Genomic DNA, 17,322 nt, shown 5'->3' with positions numbered 1-17,322 from the left:
ATATTTTCTATCCGCCTAAATCATGCAAACATGCTCCAAAAATAGTAAATAAAATATGACACATAGATAGTAATTTTTCCGGACCAAAATAATACCGACTCCCGGACCGGTAGTACTATTCACAGACCGGTCATACTATTCACAGACCGGTAAATCACTATCCATTCATAGTTAATTATACTCAATATCTTTCTCGGATATAAATAAAATATTATCCCCCTCTCTGTAGCACCATTCATGACCCGATAAAATCATATCATTTTAAGATTCGAAAATTTTAGGACGTTACAGCTCTACCCCTCTTAAGAAAATTTCATCCTCGAAATTTAATTGAATCAAATACTAAAAATCTTATAATTCCCTTTTGTCTCCTATAAATTCTTCTCAAAAAGATTAATACTTAATATCCTTAGGATCTATGAAGAGTTCTCCATAACGAATGATTTACATACAGACATAATCATCCAAATTAATAATCAAGATTTCTAATTCAATAACCATATCATCATCTCATCATTCAGCCAAACTATATAGATCCTTCAAAATCCCTCTTTACTCTTCCATAGAATCACGACATAACATCTTTCATTCCCTCTAATATGCAAATCAGGGACCATATGCAAAAATCAAGGGTTATGCTTTACGGTTTAATACTTTAACCCACATAACCAAATCACAGATAACATGCATTAACTCACAAATGAATATACATATATATAGCATAATACTTAGATTCATATGGTAGCACCCACTTAAATGCAAGAGTGAAGTCTACACACATGAATGCAACAAGATGATTTTAATATAGCTTGTGAAAATGCTCCATATGTACACTATACCCACTTGCTCATTTATTTAAGAAGGCTTGACCTATAACACCAACCGAAATTTATCAAGTTATATCATATTCCTAAGAGTATAGTGATTTCATGTAACCCCATAAACCTTTCATGTCTAGTAAACAACTCCTTTAAATATCACACTACATGCTTCCATCTTAACAATGATTACTTATATATATTTGATTATTTTGGCATAGAAATCAGTTCTCATATAAGCAGAGTGAGATCAACACGAACCACAATTTTTTTACATATTCATGAAATCCCAAAGTAGAGAAATTCTTATCATGTAAATACTATGATGCATCATTATTTCTATTGCCATCAAATCTTAATAACCATGATTCCTAATTTTTCACACACTCTAAATAATGACTCTCATCTCATTTCAATCATACTAATTCATAATCCTTCACACACTTCTATATTGATGAATATTAAAATGCTATTGAGGATTTATATAGTTATGAAATATAGAAGTGTTGTTGTGTTATGATGATTATTTAGAGATGTTGGAAGTTTGGAGTTTAATTGGGAGTGTTTTGTATTCATATGTTTCGCGAGCTCAGTTTTTAAAGGGAAATTCTTACAGTATTTCTGTAGGATTTTTCCCAATTTATTTTTCAAAAAAAAAAAAAAACATATTACTCGCTAAACTTGTGAATACTCAATTACGTCTAATTCATAATCTAATTTTATGATTTGTATGTTAAGTTAAGACGGTGTCTCCGGCACCGAATGTGACATCCGTCGTCGGGTCTCACGGGACTGGGCAGCGGGTGTTATACTTATTTTCCATTGTTTGGTTGCAATATTTAAAATTAATTAAAAATATATTAAAATTTTTAATTCATAAGACCATAACAATATAAATAACAATAAAAAATTCATATTTTAAAAATTTTACTGTTAAATATGAGAAAAATGCAAAAAATGGTAAATTATGAAAGTTGCCGATGACTGATGGTGGCCAACGGTAGCAAATGACCGGTGGTGGTAGTTGATAGTGAATGGTGACTGGTGGTGAACAGTGACCAGCGATGAATGGTAACTGGTGGTAATGGCTACCGATTATTAATAAATTAAAAAATATGAATTTTAGTCTCTTGAAAATAGAAAGTCATTTTCCTTAAAAATGATCCAATATTCCTTCGACCAAGAAATTATTTTCCGTTATTTTCCTGAACGCCTAAATAATGAAAAAATTATGAAAAATATTTTCTTGCAAGTTTTTTTATGGAAATAAATGAAGCCTTAAAGGAAATACTTTTTCTTGCTAGGACTCACATTGTCCATACTGAAACAGCGCTAGTGATTTTCCAATGGCAATTACCTCCTCAAACCTACAATTCCATTTATATCAGAAAGAACCCTAAATATCCATGTATAACCCCTCCTTTTTTCTATTTTCTTCAATGAATATGCAACAATAGCTTTCAACAACATATTTTTCTTTGGAGAAATCTCACGTCAAGATATTACTTAATCCTTAAGAGTGGTTTATCAAGATAAACTAGGATAACCATACGAAAAGAATAAGAAAGAATTTTTTTTTTTAAAAAAAAAAGGAATAAGAAAGGAGGGGTCTTGAATTCAAGAGATGCATAATATAAACTTTCTTCCTTTTCTATCTTATTTTTCACAAAAATAATCAATTTAATACATGTATTTGCAAATCAAATCCTCCCAAATTATATTTGTAAGAGTAACAAGGATTACGTAAGTGAAATCTTTAAAAAAAGTTGAAGAAATGATAAAGAAAACCTTTAGAAAACCGAACTCAGTGTTGTTCAGTTTTTGGGACGCACGACGGAACGACAAGGACCTTCATAGGCCTGAGGCCAAAATGGCAGCAACAAAGAGTCTTGCCCAGCTGTTGGCCAATGAAACCACTCCCTAATTTTCATTGGTTATATTAATTTTATTGATCGAAAAAACATTAATGATTTTAATTTATTATATTAATTTCCAAAATCTAAATTCTATTGGATAGATTAAGAAATTATTATATTACATACTAAATAAGCTATGTGTTAAATATAATAAGAATTACGCCTCCAATGAATTATAAAAAAAATATAGTAAGAATACAATATTTTTAAGGATTTTAATTTTATTTGGTTGAAAAAATAAAAATAATTTAATTTTGATTGATTATATTTTACCAATACTCTAAAAACCGGACTGATCATTAAACTGATGAAAGCAGAGGTTCACTGAACTAAAAGGCTCAACTGAATTCAATACGGTTCAACTGAATTTTTATATATAATATTTTTAAATATATTTTTATATAATTAAAATATATAATTTTCAAATAAGAAATAATTTTACAAAAATATAAAAGAAATTATTTATAATACATCCTTTAACTTATATAAGCTCAACCTATATAAATATAAGTCCAATTTAATAAAAAAAATTTAACTAATTATAATAATAAAAAAAATAAAATTAAATTTACTTTAAAAAATATAAGAATAAAATAAAATAACAATACAAATGAAAACAAATGCTATATGCAGGTTCAATATATGGTGTCAATGGAATTCAAACAAGGTATTATATGAAATGAGTTATTATTATTATTATTATTATTATTATTATTATTATTATTATTATTATTATTATTATTATTAATTAAAAGCTAATAAATAAAATAAAACAATAATACTATAATAAAATATAAATAGTTATAATGGGATAAATAAAGAAATAAAATATGCACATCTTTTTTACCTTAAAAGAATAGTGTGTATATTTATTTATAGCAAGGAAACCACTTAATTAAGGAAAGAAATAATACTAAAAAAAAGGAAAGGAATATGCCAATAATAACTCATCTCAATTAATGTAAATTCATCAAAATTAAAGAAAGAGGAAAACCTAGGAGAGAGAAAGATCAAATTTCAAAAACAAGTCAGCACTTTGGTCTTCGATTAGAGGGTGTCACCACCGACACCAAGTGAGGTGTCTTTGCGAGCCGCTTCAGGTGAAGGTGGTCCGGCATGAATCTGCACGCTCCATCTTTCTCTCTCCTTTGATTTTCTTTTTATATATATATATATATATATTTACTGATTTGAGTTGAACCGTAGCAATTACTCAAATCGGTTCACCAATTATCATTCGGTTTGTACCGGTTATCAACAATTTTTCGATCTGGGGGATTGACTATCCAAATCGGACTGGACTATTGTCAAGTTTTCGATTAAACTGATCGAACTAGCTGGTCCGATTTTTAGAACCATGTATTTTACTATACAAGGTAGGTATTAAAGATGGTAAGAATATGATATTATTTAATTATTTTAAATATTTATTTATTTATAATTATTTTCTATAATAACTTATTCTACAAAAAATAAATATAATTTATTATTATTTATTAAGAAATATAATATAAGATTTATTGTTTGATATAAAATAGAAAATAAAAACTCACTAGAAAAAAAATATATATATATATAATATAATATAATATAAAATTATGATATAATATGTTATATTAGCAAATGATATAATATATTAAAAGATTTTTTTTTCCTAAAAAAAAGCTATCATAAAATTAATTATATGCTCGTAAACTTTAATAAAAAATAAAAAGAAAAATATCAAAATTATAAACATACTCTAGATTAATGTACGTTTGTATTGCGCTCTCTCTTTCTCTCTACCTTTTTAACTCTAATTTTAGTTTGGAGCAACTGTTGTTTATCAGTAGTAGCTCTTACCTTCTACTTTCTACTGTCTCTTTTGCTTCACATTTTTTTGCTTTTTTCTACAACAGATATGTCTTTTTTGTCCCTTTTTATGAGGATTTGTCATTAAATAAAGCTATGATATTTTATTTTATTTGGTTAGAGACTTTAGATCTTAATTTGCAGATGTACATCTTTGATTGATAGAATTTAGTAATGCGGCTTGTTCCTGCGTTGAAGCTATTGCGGTGAAAACTCATATGTATTTGTCATATGAAATTACTAAAAAAGCAATCCCGTTATAGAATATCGAGACGAGTTATTATTTTGGCGTCCAAATCAATTAACGAACTAATTACTGCTATAAAAATTTAGATCTTTTATCAAAATCAACTTTAAGCAGAAAGATTTAATATTATATTTTTTTAGTTGTAGTTTCATTATTCAACAGGGTATGAATTCTTTTATTTCGTTAAAAGATCAATGAACCCTATTAGCTTTTAATAGTAAAGTTCTATGTTGAATTTATATGCTTATTTATAATACTAGATATTATTATTAAATTACATTTTCAAAAAAGAAAATACTATAGATTAATATATCAATCTATATAAATATATAATTTTTAAAGCCTAAATATTTACGTGGGAACATATTAGAATATGGAAATGATGATGTGACATTTTATTTTTTTCATTATAATTCATCTTTTTTCATTTAATAAAAATTAAATTATTTTATTAAATAATGGAGTTACAAACTAATAAATCTAATGGAGGATTTCATTATAATTAATATATTTTGCACTTAATAAATATTAAATTCTTTATTAAATAGTTTTTCTTCTATAAAAAAAACTAATAGAGTTATAATAGATACATATTTAATAAAAATTAATTAAATAATATCGGTACATTAATAAATAGAATAAAATATTAATTTTAATTCACTAAAAGTTATTTCATTATAATTGAATATTTTATACCTCATTTAATTTGAATATATGAAAATTTTAAAGAGAAAAAATAAATAATTAACTAAATATATCAGTTAAATTACAATAATTTATTTACAATAAGTAATTGTGCTAATTAATATTTCAATTCATTACTTGAGAATTTCAAAAAGAGCGTATCATTTTACCTTTCATCATTTAATTAAAATTACATAAGCAAATTAGTTAAATTAAGTAAATTATTTAAATTAAAACAACACAGATATAAATTATAATAATTCTCTTGAAATTAAATTCAATTTAATTAAAAATCCGCGCATCGCGCGAGTACATGGCTAATTATTATAATAATTATCTATGTATAATAATCTTATTCGGATGAATTCCACCTCTCAAATATAAAAGGAAACATGAGGAGAAGGTGGAGAAGTATTATATGTACATTACTTGTTTGGCCCATAATTTAAATTCATAAAAAAAAGAAAAAAGAATTGGTGTACTACTTTTTAGTTTTCGTAATGCAGAAGAAATGGAAATATGATATTATTATCATAATGGTGGAGATCAACCCTAAAGTCATATTTTCATCATTATCATTAATTTTACATTATTTTTTAAATTAATAACGAGGTCACATATTTTCATGCCACCCCCATGTGTATAATAATAATAATAATAATAATAATAATAATAATAATAATAATAACTAGATTAATTCACATTAATTTTTTGAGTATGATATTTTGATTATATATTTTAAACACAATTCATTTTGTTTACATTTGATCTCTATTTAAATAAATTCTTAAATTTTTACTTAACTTTATAAATTAGGTTTTATTTTTACTTAAATTAATATCATAATATACATTTAATTACAAAAAATACAAATTATTAATATTGAATTCAAAAATACATGTAAAACTAAATATAAATCAAAATTTTTAAAACTTTCAAAATCAGAATTATTACAGTCTTCTCCCCTTAAACAAACTTGTACTTAAACTTTAATTAAATTTTATTTGGTAGTATAAGTTGTATATTTTAAAATTACATAGCCTCAAATCTCAAGCAGTTCACATAATGTTGGCTGTTAGTCAAACCAATCAGAAAATGATTTTTTTTTTTAAATGTTGTTTTATTTTATTTTTTTTCTAAGTGTGGTCTGAAATATTCTCGCTTGAATCAAAATAATATTTTTGATTTGTTTAAGTATATATAAGTAAGTTTTTTCCATATATATTGCTCCTTTGGTTAAGACTTCTATCATAATGCCACAAATTGAGGGTCCTAGCCTTAGTTTTATCCCAACTTTATAACTAACCAACCTGTTGATTGCGCTGCTCATAGCCCCTTACCATGGCTTCTTCAAGCTCAGCTGACCTTCTGCTACACCAACTTCCCAAGGAGAATTTCTGGGATCTTTCTGATCTTCGTCTGTGGGAAGGTGCTTGGTATCCAGAGGAGATTTTACGTGGAGCAATGACTCTACAATCTCACTTTCAAGCACTTGACGGAGATATCATAGTGACATCGTTCTTATATAAAAACAGGCTCAACATGGCTCAGAGCCCTCTGTTTTAGCATCATGAACGCAAAACCTAATGAAGAAGAAGAGAAAGACACTCTAGCTGAAACCCCTCCCGATTCTTATGTTAGAAACTTAGAAGCTCAAGTTTATTTAAAAGGCCATTGTCCTCCTGATCTATCAAATATGCCTTCTCCTGGACTTTTTCACAGTCACTTGGCGTACAATTCATTGCCAGCTTCTATCAAGAATTCCAACTGCAAAATGGTGTATATAACCAGAAATCCCAAGGACACTTTGGTTTCAATGTGGCATTTCTTCAACTCCACCAGGACATCGGAACAAGAGTCTTACCCATTTGACAAGGCCTTTGATAGTTTCTGTCAAGGGATTGTTCCTGGAGGGCCATTCTTTGAACATGTTTTACAATATTGGCATGAAAGCTTAAGAAGACCTGACAAGATATTGTTCCTCAAATATGAGGAGCTCCAAAATGACCCAAAAGAGCAAGTTAGGAAGTTAGCTTCATTTCTTGGAAGGCCATTTGCTAAGGAAGAGGAGATTGACAAGGTTCTGGGAAGGTGTAATTTTCTGAGGCTCAAGAACTTGGAGATTAACCAAAAAGGTACAAGTTCAATGCTTAATCTGCCTCATGGTGCCTTCTTCCGGCGCGGTGTTACTGGGGATTGGAAGAACTACCTCACTGCAGAGATGTCTGAGAAACTCGATCAGATTACACGCACAAAACTGTTAGGAATCAGCTCTGATACCAGTTGTTGGGTATTAGCTCTGATACCACTCTTGTTAGGCCCTTTCAACCAATTAAGAGAAAATTAACGCAGCGGAAAAGTAAAATTGTGACACACAGAAATTTACGTGGTTCACCCTCAACCGTTTAGGGCTACGTCCACGGGACAAACTCCGAATCATTCTTCTACTATTAACAATAGTAGGTACACAGAGAGTAATATAAAAATAGTGGCACTCACAGTGTTTCCCAAAAAACACTCTAAAATAATTTCCTCACTATTTTTCTCACCCCTAATTTTAGGAAACTCATCCTAAAACTAGAAAACTCTCTCGCTACATTTTTTCTCTTCTTTCTTCTGTGTGTATTGTGTGTTCTGCCTCTGCCTCTGTTTATAGGCAGGTTAACGCGTTTAATGAGCCGTGTACAACTTATTCAAGTCACCGCCCATGTACACCAATTCAAAGCCATCACTGTTGAACTGGCTGCTCCTATTTCTTTCTTACTTTCACACATAACACGTTTTGCAGCCAACTTTACTTCCTTCCGTTTTTAACTTTAGTTCGTGGGTCCCACTTGAGTGGGCACACAACCACAACAAAAACTTGAGGGTTCTGGTCTTGATATATGAGATTTGAGACTCCTTTCTGCAAGTTTCATAAATTTGTATTTTGTGATGTACCGGTTCATAGCTGACAATTTACAAAAATGGTGTGAAGAGAAATAATAATGACCTAAATGGTGTGATTTTGATTTTAAATTGGTCCTAATAAATAAAGAAAGACATTTTAATATAACAGTTTATAAAGAGATTACATTTGGTCGTAGCAGATGTACCAAGACCACTGTTGATGTAACCGTTTACCGTTGGTGCGAATAAATAAATAAACACAGTTTAATTTTAAATATTACAGAGCAAGTCAAAACATAATTTAGTAGTAACCATGTGTACGACGTTTCAAATAATTTTATATTCAAATTTCTTTCCCCAGCTTTCGGCATCCTCTCCTCTTTGCGGTTTAGGTAATGACTTCGGACATGGCCGGCTCCCAAGGCTCGAGAATGAATTCACTGCCATATGGCTAACCTGCGATTGTTAGCATGCAGGCGATTATTAGCCATTCTGGTTTCATATAGATGAGTTGCAGCCTGCAATCTGATAAAATTAGTTTCACTTAAAGGTAAATCGGTGATTTTGAAAGTTCTATATATATATATATATATATATATATATATATATAAGAATTGTTTAATCTCTCTTTCCCTCTCTTGGAAACCAACTGATTCGAACCAAACTCTAACGAACTCAAATGCAGCTCTGTAAGAACATGCTCAAACTCAAACTTGAAACATATCAAACCAAATATAATTTTGGTTTCAGTGTAGGTTTAATTAAGCTTGATTTATTAAGCTAACTCATGAGCTCAGTCTGAGTCGAAAAAATTAGCTCACAAGCTGGATAACTCATAAACTATTGTGAACTAACTAAACTTACCGAACGAACTCATGCAAAACTTTTATTGAGCAGCCTCGTGTCATTACAGCCATACTAGCAATTGCCAAGGCACTCGAATCAAAATTATTACCAGACCTAGTTATAGCACTAGAAGAAACAGAACCAACAGCAGATTTCTTTTATTTCACCATTGATCATTACAAGCAGTGCCCAAACACAAGCCATTAGAATCAGACTTCTTTAGTGATTTATAATTAAATTCATCAATTTTTCCTTTCAACAAAAGAACAGAGATGAAATCACTAAACGATGAAACAAATTATAATATTTTGCACTACTATAACTTAAACACATGCCCGCATCGATGTAATATCAGAATTTTGTTTTAAAAATAATAAAAAAAAAAAGTAAAAATACACAATAAAAGAGAGTAATTTCAATCTCCCTTTTCTATTTCAATAACAATTACAATCTAGGTAAAAGATAAAACAATATTTTGATTGCCGACGATTTGCCCAAACCACAGCCTTTTAGAATTTGCAGAAAATAAAGCTGTTGAACTTGATGAAAATAGCCTGGGTGAGAATTGCACTGCTCAAAACACCAGTGTCTTGGATTCTGTACAAACAATTGTGGTTTACAAGTAAGAGTTTAAGACCACCAAAGCTTGTAATGTAAATAATTCAAACAACTCAGGCTCACAAGAACAAAGTCAAGCTTAATGTAAGTACATCTTAATATTTTACTTGAGTGGCTTAGCCTAAAATAATATTAACTTTCATATGATTTTAATTATACTTTGTATTGTAAATAATATTTATATCATAATATTTTACTTGATTAGCTGCCTAATCAAATATTAACTTTCATATGATTTTAAATATATTTTGTATTGTATATAATATTTATATCATAAATATTTTACTGATGTGGCTTAACCTAATCAAATATTAACTTTCATATGATTTTTAAATATTATTTTTCATTGTAGATAATATTTATCTCAAAATGATTTATCAATTCAAGCTCAAGTTCAAAACTCGAGTTTATTCGTACTTCATGTTAAATTTAACAAATTTACTTGCTTAATTTTGTAATATCAATAGAGTCAAGTCAAGCCCAGCTCAAAGTACTTTGAAGATTTGTTCGAGCAGAAAATTAAAACTCGATTAAGCTTAAATTAAGTTTCAAGCCTCGAGTTTTCTATCAAGACTCGAGCTTTGCTATGTATATTAACTCAATGCGGCTCAATTGCACCCCCATAATCACAGCATGGAAGCAGATCCCATAACAATGCAACTTAAGAGAAAGGTACTTTTGCAACGGCTGAACTGTGAAATAAACACTATTCTGCATCAGAACTTACCAGACTTCAAAGTAGGGATTTGTTTATCAGAATTTCCAGTGACGCCTCCTTCAATGGACTTTGATTTGCTCATTTCTCCTTTTTTCTTCTTCCTCATGGAGCTCCAAGAACCTTCAACTGTGACATGAGAAAAAGTATTTCATCTTAATGCACAAAAAGTAATGTTTGCTTATTATAAGTGCATTTCAAATGTCATAGATGATAATCTCCTAAAGAATCTAAACAAAATATCAAAACCATCATGAGATAGGATAACACCAACTTGCACAAAATTTTTTGTTTCGATTGAGTTAACCATTATTTTTAGCCATTGAAGCTATTTCGGAAATTCCGAAAAAACAAATGTTCCTTTACATTGAAAAGGCATCAACTGCAAAATTAATAAGCATTTTATTGTCTTCAAAATCCTACCTTTATAATCTGTCAAACCTAAGTTGTTTATTTGTATCAAACATTGAACAATTTCTACGAGAGTTCAGGCATATAAAGCAATAGATCTGCAAGCCACTCGAATGCTCAATCAAGAATGAATTTGCTTCCATAAATGATCTGAGGTCTGAGTGCTAGATGAAGCCCTAGGTCAAAAATTCCAGGCACTAACTACTGCACTTAATAATTCAACCTATAAATATTCAGTTGGCTGCATCATAACTGATAAAAGAAATGGATACATGAAATAACCATAAATATAATAGAAATTAGTACATTGAAGTAAGAACATTCTATGAATTAAAAGGAAAACAGACCAATCAGTTCCCATACCTTGCCATTCCCACACAACTTTTGAATCACCCTTCACCAGCTTAGGATATCGATCTACTCGAGAATCTTCCTGTACCAACCCCTCAACCTGCAATAGAACAGAAATTAGTATTTCCTTTTATAGTCGTTTTTCTAGTTATCTGAATACTGGGGTTAGGAGTAGAATAGCATAAACAATTGTCAGGTACAGAAGCATTGAATCATAGAGCTTAAAAACAAAAGAAAAATGATATCAGCAGGGTTTTAAATATCGGCTGAGACGTGTTACATGTCTACCAGTATGATATTCCCTTTTATGCTACAGACATATCACATATACTTTTTAAATGAATCTTGTACTAAATTATTTCTTCGACATAATATTTTCACCATAAGTTATTAGACACTAGTTTATAATGATATTTAGTTGAAGTACTCATTTAGCGTATATTTGAATTATTTTGCTAGTTTTAAGAAACTAATAGCAATGACTTGTTCAATCTGATTCCAACTGTTTCCCATTCTATTATTCACAATTCTAGCTATGAGGTTCAATACAAGGGACAAACTGGACTCTGAACTGTTGTATTAATAAATGATTTCAAAATATTAAAGGTTTCACTGTCAGAAAAAAATATAAAGCAAAAGAAATCAAAACCTCAGTGTAGGTTGAGTCATCCTAATGCTAAAAGTTCCAATTCCATTATAGACAGCAAGTGAGAATAGGGAAAACTTTTAAGTGGATAACATCATGCAACATCAGAAAATAAATACATTTATAACCAAAGTCATTCCAATTAATAGTACCCTTTTCCACAACACAGAATCCTTCCTTTCTTTGGGTAAAAGCAGATGATCTCTTAACTGAGAGGCAACCAACCAAGGCTCACATTCACCATTTGACTTCTTTGACAGCAAAGCATTCTCTTCAAGTATCTCACAAACCTAACAAATAGGAAAAACCTGCATCAGTGGTTTTTTTCAAAACTAACAATGGGATATCAGTGGTTAACCCCATGAATACAATGAAAGCTATCAGTTACTTCTTCTGCCTTTCATGCACATAATTATCTTCCAATGTACCCATAGTAACATTGACTTTTAGGGCCAGCAAAACCTGAAAACTTAATCCCTTGTGAAAAACCAACTCCAAGGATGAAAGTTTTAACACTCACAAAATAGGTAATTAGTGACGAAAAATGATAAGTGTTCTAGCTACCATGTATTAATAATGTGGTATAAAAATTAAAACATGTATATAGCTTACAATCAACCATCTTGAAACAATATCACTAATCAAAGCAACACGCAACCAAATAATAAAACCTTACTTTCTATCTATTACATTTATTAGTACTTAATTCTTTCAATATAAAGTTTCATCTTTAACTTGTAACTGAAAAAACATTGCTCCAGGGAATCAAAATCATACGTGAAATAATACTTGTGAAATTAAATCAAATAATCGGGTCTTGAAAAATAATGCATAACAATCTCCACAATAGTCTAAATTATGACAGGTTCCAAACTCAGACGCTGAGAATCAAACAACTTGGTGCTTTACAACAATAGATGACAGCCTTTGGATACCTGTTGGTACAGCTCTTCACTTCTAGCTGATAGATACCATCTGCGTTGGACTTTCCTAAGTAATAATGTACATCCCACAACCTGTAGATTCTCAATGCTATGAACAAACTTCAACACTTTATGCCTAAATAAAGCAACAAATGCCTGCTTTTAGAAAATTAATTACCAGTGCACATAGAACTGCAATAACAAAAGCATGGTTGGAGATCCATTGGAATAGGCGGCAGGTAATGGGTTTATAGTGTTCTGCAACCAGGTCTGGACACTTCAACTCTTTTTGCCTGCAAAACGTTTTTACACGGTCAAAATGATTGAGGCACATAAAACCAAAGGACTCAAAGCTTTCATCAAATTTCAAGCATAAATTGAGGTGGAAATAGCATACCCATAAGAATTCGTCCTCAGCTCCAATAACCTACCAATGATCTCCATTGCCCTCCGTTTGGCATACGTATAAATAGCACTATCTTGCTTTAAATTTTCCATCAGTTGGTGTTCGTCTAAACCATCCCAAATATCATCTTCTTTCGCCTGTCAACGAAAACCTTATTAATAAGTCAGCTGCATATCAATTGAACATCCATAATGTTCATCAGTATAAGCAAATAACAGTCTAAACAGCTTTCAAACTTAGGAGAGCTGCAAAAGACACATACCCAAATTGTACCAGCTCCCTTGCATAAAAATTGAGCATAAGCTTCACAAAGTCGAGTTTCCACCCAGTCTGACTGCATTGTACAGCACATGAATAAAGGAATTTAGAGAAATATGATAAAATTTCAGAAAAAAAAAAGTGTTTCTTTGATGCTTAGAAAATTAGTGTACCGTAATGAACAAGATTCTTAGAACAGACAAGTTTCTTAGCTATTTCATTAATATCTCCATCTTCTATACACATGTTTTGATGCTTTCTATAGCCACGAATGCATTCCAATTTGCCTTCAGTACATTCTCCATGTCTTGGACAAGGCTCACAAGAATCTGAAAACAAAAATGCACTCTGGTTGAGAGGGAATATTGGCATGGGCAATAAGCACCGTAGAAAGAATGACTCCTAAGGGCTACGGATAACACATTTGCAATACAATACTGTTCATTAAAAATATATAGAAGAAATGGATGCACAAAGAGATAATAACATATGCTTAAAAATACCAGATGTAAAAACAGGCATTTGCATGGAATTATACAAGAGTGGCATCATGGTCCTATTCACAGGAAACATGTAACAGAACAGTAGAGAAATGTAGAAATAATATAAAGCACATGTAAATGTAATACCAGGACATGATTTTAATGCAGTACCATCTATCAAAAATTACAAAAAGGCTCAAAGCTAGTCATTTTATAAAACCCGTACAACTACAAAGTCATACATTCAACAACATTCTACTTTAAAACCTTGTTTCCACAATGAGCAAAATGATCATACTATCTCATGAATGTAAATTGACCAGAAAGTACTTTATCGGTCAAAGTCAAACCCATAACCTGAAGTTTCAGGTTTTAACCTGTTAACAGTTAGCAATCATCTAAAATATATTTTCTAATAAATTCCAAAACTGTAACCTCTTATCTTCACAAGGAATGCCAATATACTGGAAGTTTTATGCACTAAAAGAGAATTTCTAGTAAAGCATCAGAGATAGAGACATATGCAACAAATGAACCTACAATAAACCAGATAACTCAAGTTTGGCCTTTCTTGAAGTCACAACTGACAAACAACGATCAACCATGCTCAGTCTAATTTTTACATTCATCTAATAAAAAAAAGGAAAAAAAAAAAACAGAGGGAAAAAAAAGGCCTAACTAGAATAATAGCTCACACTATAAGCTTGTTAAATTTTATTTTAAGTTTGTATTCGAAGTACAGCTCAAACTGCTACTGGTTCAACTTAACTTGTTTATGAACATTAAACCTATAGATAAATTCAAGTGATTGCTTAAAAGGAAAAAATAAATCTAAAGAAAAATTGATCTAATGCTACTGCTTAAAAAGACAAAATTCACGGCAAGCAGAAACCAATAGGGAATATGACTCATCTACAAAATTCGTACTGAATAAAATTTCAGCACAACGGAAAGAAACCCGGAAGGAGAAACGAAAGAACAAAGGGAATAGACCAATTACAGCGAGGTACATGAAAATTAAAATAATCGCAAAATTAGATAGTACCCACCTGAGAAAGAATCTGGAGAGTCTATGTTGCTATCACAGAACGGCTTTGTGGTGGGACTGATGTAGCCGACAATGAAATTACAGGTTAAAGCCACTGAAGATGCGATTGCTAGCACTGCAATGAGTCTCAAGAACTCCCCCTTTGAAGGAAACAAGCTCTGAGGTGGTTCCATCACTGTAGAATGCGAAGAAGAAGATAAGTTGGGTTCAAGTTCGGGTTTACGGCTCTTAAAACCTGGTTTTGGACGCTTTTTAGTCATAGAAGACGTCGATTCAGAGAGCATTTTAATGGTTGTTTTCTGCTTCTGGGGAGAGTGGCACCGCTGAAGGAAAGAGGAGAGAACTACAGCAATTTTGAGCTTTTCAAGAAATACGATTCCCTAAATGAAGGTTAATCACACAATTCTATCAACGGTTTTTCTAACGCGTGCAATCTTACACCCGTTAATGCTCGATAAATACATCTCATTATTGTAGGGAACTGCAATTTTACATAAGAGCATGTTAAATTTGACCCGATTCAAGTTACTATAGTTAACCATACAATAAATTAAAGTCTCCTATAACTAATTAAATTCAAGTTACTATAATTAAGCCTACAATAAATTAAAATCTCATATACTAATTAAATCATTTTCTTCTCCACAGCCCGCCGATCTCACTTTTTATCTAATTTTAGATCCCTCCAATTTAATTAAGGCAAAATAATTAATTTGTTCTGAGGTTTGATCAAACTAATTAACTCGTCCTCGTATGTTATCAATATTAATTAATGGTCTCCGAGATTTAATTTTGTTAAACCCTTCGGTCTTTCCATCCATTTTTTTTTATTTTGTAGTTAAAAGATGTGAAAAGACAAAAATAACCTCACAATTAAACAAGAAAAGACAATAATACCCTCACTTTCCTTCTAATTTTCTCTCATCCTATCTCTAACTTTCCACTTCTCCAAACACCACAGATAACTCCAACCGAACCTCCAAATACAATCCCGCCGCTGATGACAACAATGAGAAAGAGAATTCCCTAATCTAGCAAGTTGGTCTCATTGTTTCCACCGACCACGATCCAACTCTGTCTCTTAGCCAATCAAGCTGACAAACTGCTGCTATGGATTGTGAATACACCTAAATAAAACAAAATGCAAATTGTCAATTTTAGTTCTGAAAATACAAAGATGAATGAATCTGAAATATATAATTCATATCAAATAGAGAATTATAAAATTTCAAATGAATCATAGAAAATATTGTACTTACCTCTCTTTCATTGCAGATCGGAACTTGAATAAGAACTTCATTGTCATAACCTTCACCATTAATCTCTGGCTTCAATTTCTTGTGCTTAATCCAAAAACATCCAAGACAGAGTACTAATCATTATAACCCAAGGAGCAATATAATCGACTTTAAATGATAGCCAAGCTATAAAAGACCATTAAACTAGACCTTCTTGAATATCCCATGGTGAAATAAGATTCAAGTTCCATTTCTTGAAATGTGCAATAATTTCTATTACCAAAGCTACTATTTATATAAAGACAAAAGTTTTGATAAATCTATACAACTTTCCTCTACTTCTTGGCTCTTCTTTGTTCATTTCAGTTAAAGCAATGTGTTTCTTGATTGAAACAAGTCTAGATTTGAAAGCTATGGCTAACCAAGAGATGCAAGATAGAGCTTTATAAGCTTTTAGAAGAAGAACCCATGAAAATTGCTTTGGACTCGCGTGACGGTTGGGAGAGTTGGATTGTCGTCAGTGGAAACCATGAGAGCAACTTGCTCGATCGGGGAATTCTCTTTCTCATTGTTGTCATCTGCAACGGGATTGTATTTAGAAGTTTGGTTGGAGTTAACTGTGGTGTTTGGAGAAGTGGAAAGTTAGAGATAGGAGGAGAGAAAATTAGAAGGAAAGTGAGGGTATTATTTTCTTTTCTTGTTTAATTGTGAGGTTATTTTTGTCTTTTCACACCTTATAACAGCAAAATCAGAAAAAAAATAGATGGAAGGACTGAAGGGTTTAACAGAAGTAAACCTCAGAGACCATTAATTAATATTGATTAAATACGAGGATGAGTTAGTTAATTTGGTCAAACCTCACGAATGAATTAATTATTTTCGCTTTAATTAATAAAATTTAACAGCACTTCACTAACCATTTTAAAGTTTCTTCTAAATATATATCAATTGTCAACAGGTTTTTTAATGAACGGC

General features: G+C 30.8%; 1 protein-coding gene and 1 pseudogene across 2 annotated transcripts; one reads left to right on the top strand and one right to left on the bottom strand.

Annotated features, from left to right (window-relative positions):
• The first annotated feature begins 6,837 nt into the window (after positions 1 to 6,837).
• Positions 6,838 to 8,487, top strand: LOC105648023 (cytosolic sulfotransferase 5 pseudogene; annotated as a pseudogene).
• Positions 8,488 to 9,540: 1,053 nt separating this feature from the next.
• LOC105648021 (Man1-Src1p-carboxy-terminal domain protein) lies at positions 9,541 to 15,555 on the bottom strand. 2 transcript variants are annotated; one of them, XM_037635218.2, is made up of 10 exons: positions 15,111 to 15,555; positions 13,753 to 13,908; positions 13,584 to 13,651; positions 13,313 to 13,458; positions 13,094 to 13,208; positions 12,928 to 13,008; positions 12,145 to 12,282; positions 11,359 to 11,446; positions 10,597 to 10,713; positions 9,541 to 9,848 (listed from the first exon to the last, which is right to left on the bottom strand). In XM_037635218.2, the coding sequence occupies exons 1-10, from the start codon at positions 15,391 to 15,393 to the stop codon at positions 9,826 to 9,828; spliced, it is 1,215 nt and encodes a 404-aa protein (XP_037491146.1). In that variant the 5' UTR covers positions 15,394 to 15,555; the 3' UTR covers positions 9,541 to 9,825. The 2 variants fall into 2 exon arrangements, with proteins under 2 accessions (XP_037491146.1, XP_012089662.2); XM_012234272.4 differs by having other exon boundaries at positions 13,584 to 13,655; positions 13,781 to 13,908; positions 15,111 to 15,554.
• Positions 15,556 to 17,322: the final 1,767 nt, after the last annotated feature.

This window comes from Jatropha curcas, chromosome 11 (assembly GCF_041381405.1).
Source record: "Jatropha curcas cultivar XTBG-Jc1 chromosome 11, XTBG_Jcur_1.0, whole genome shotgun sequence".
NCBI classification, from domain to species: Eukaryota; Viridiplantae; Streptophyta; class Magnoliopsida; order Malpighiales; family Euphorbiaceae; genus Jatropha; species Jatropha curcas.
The sequence above is the reverse complement of the archived record's forward strand: the minus strand, read 5'-3'. Positions and strand labels throughout refer to the sequence as shown.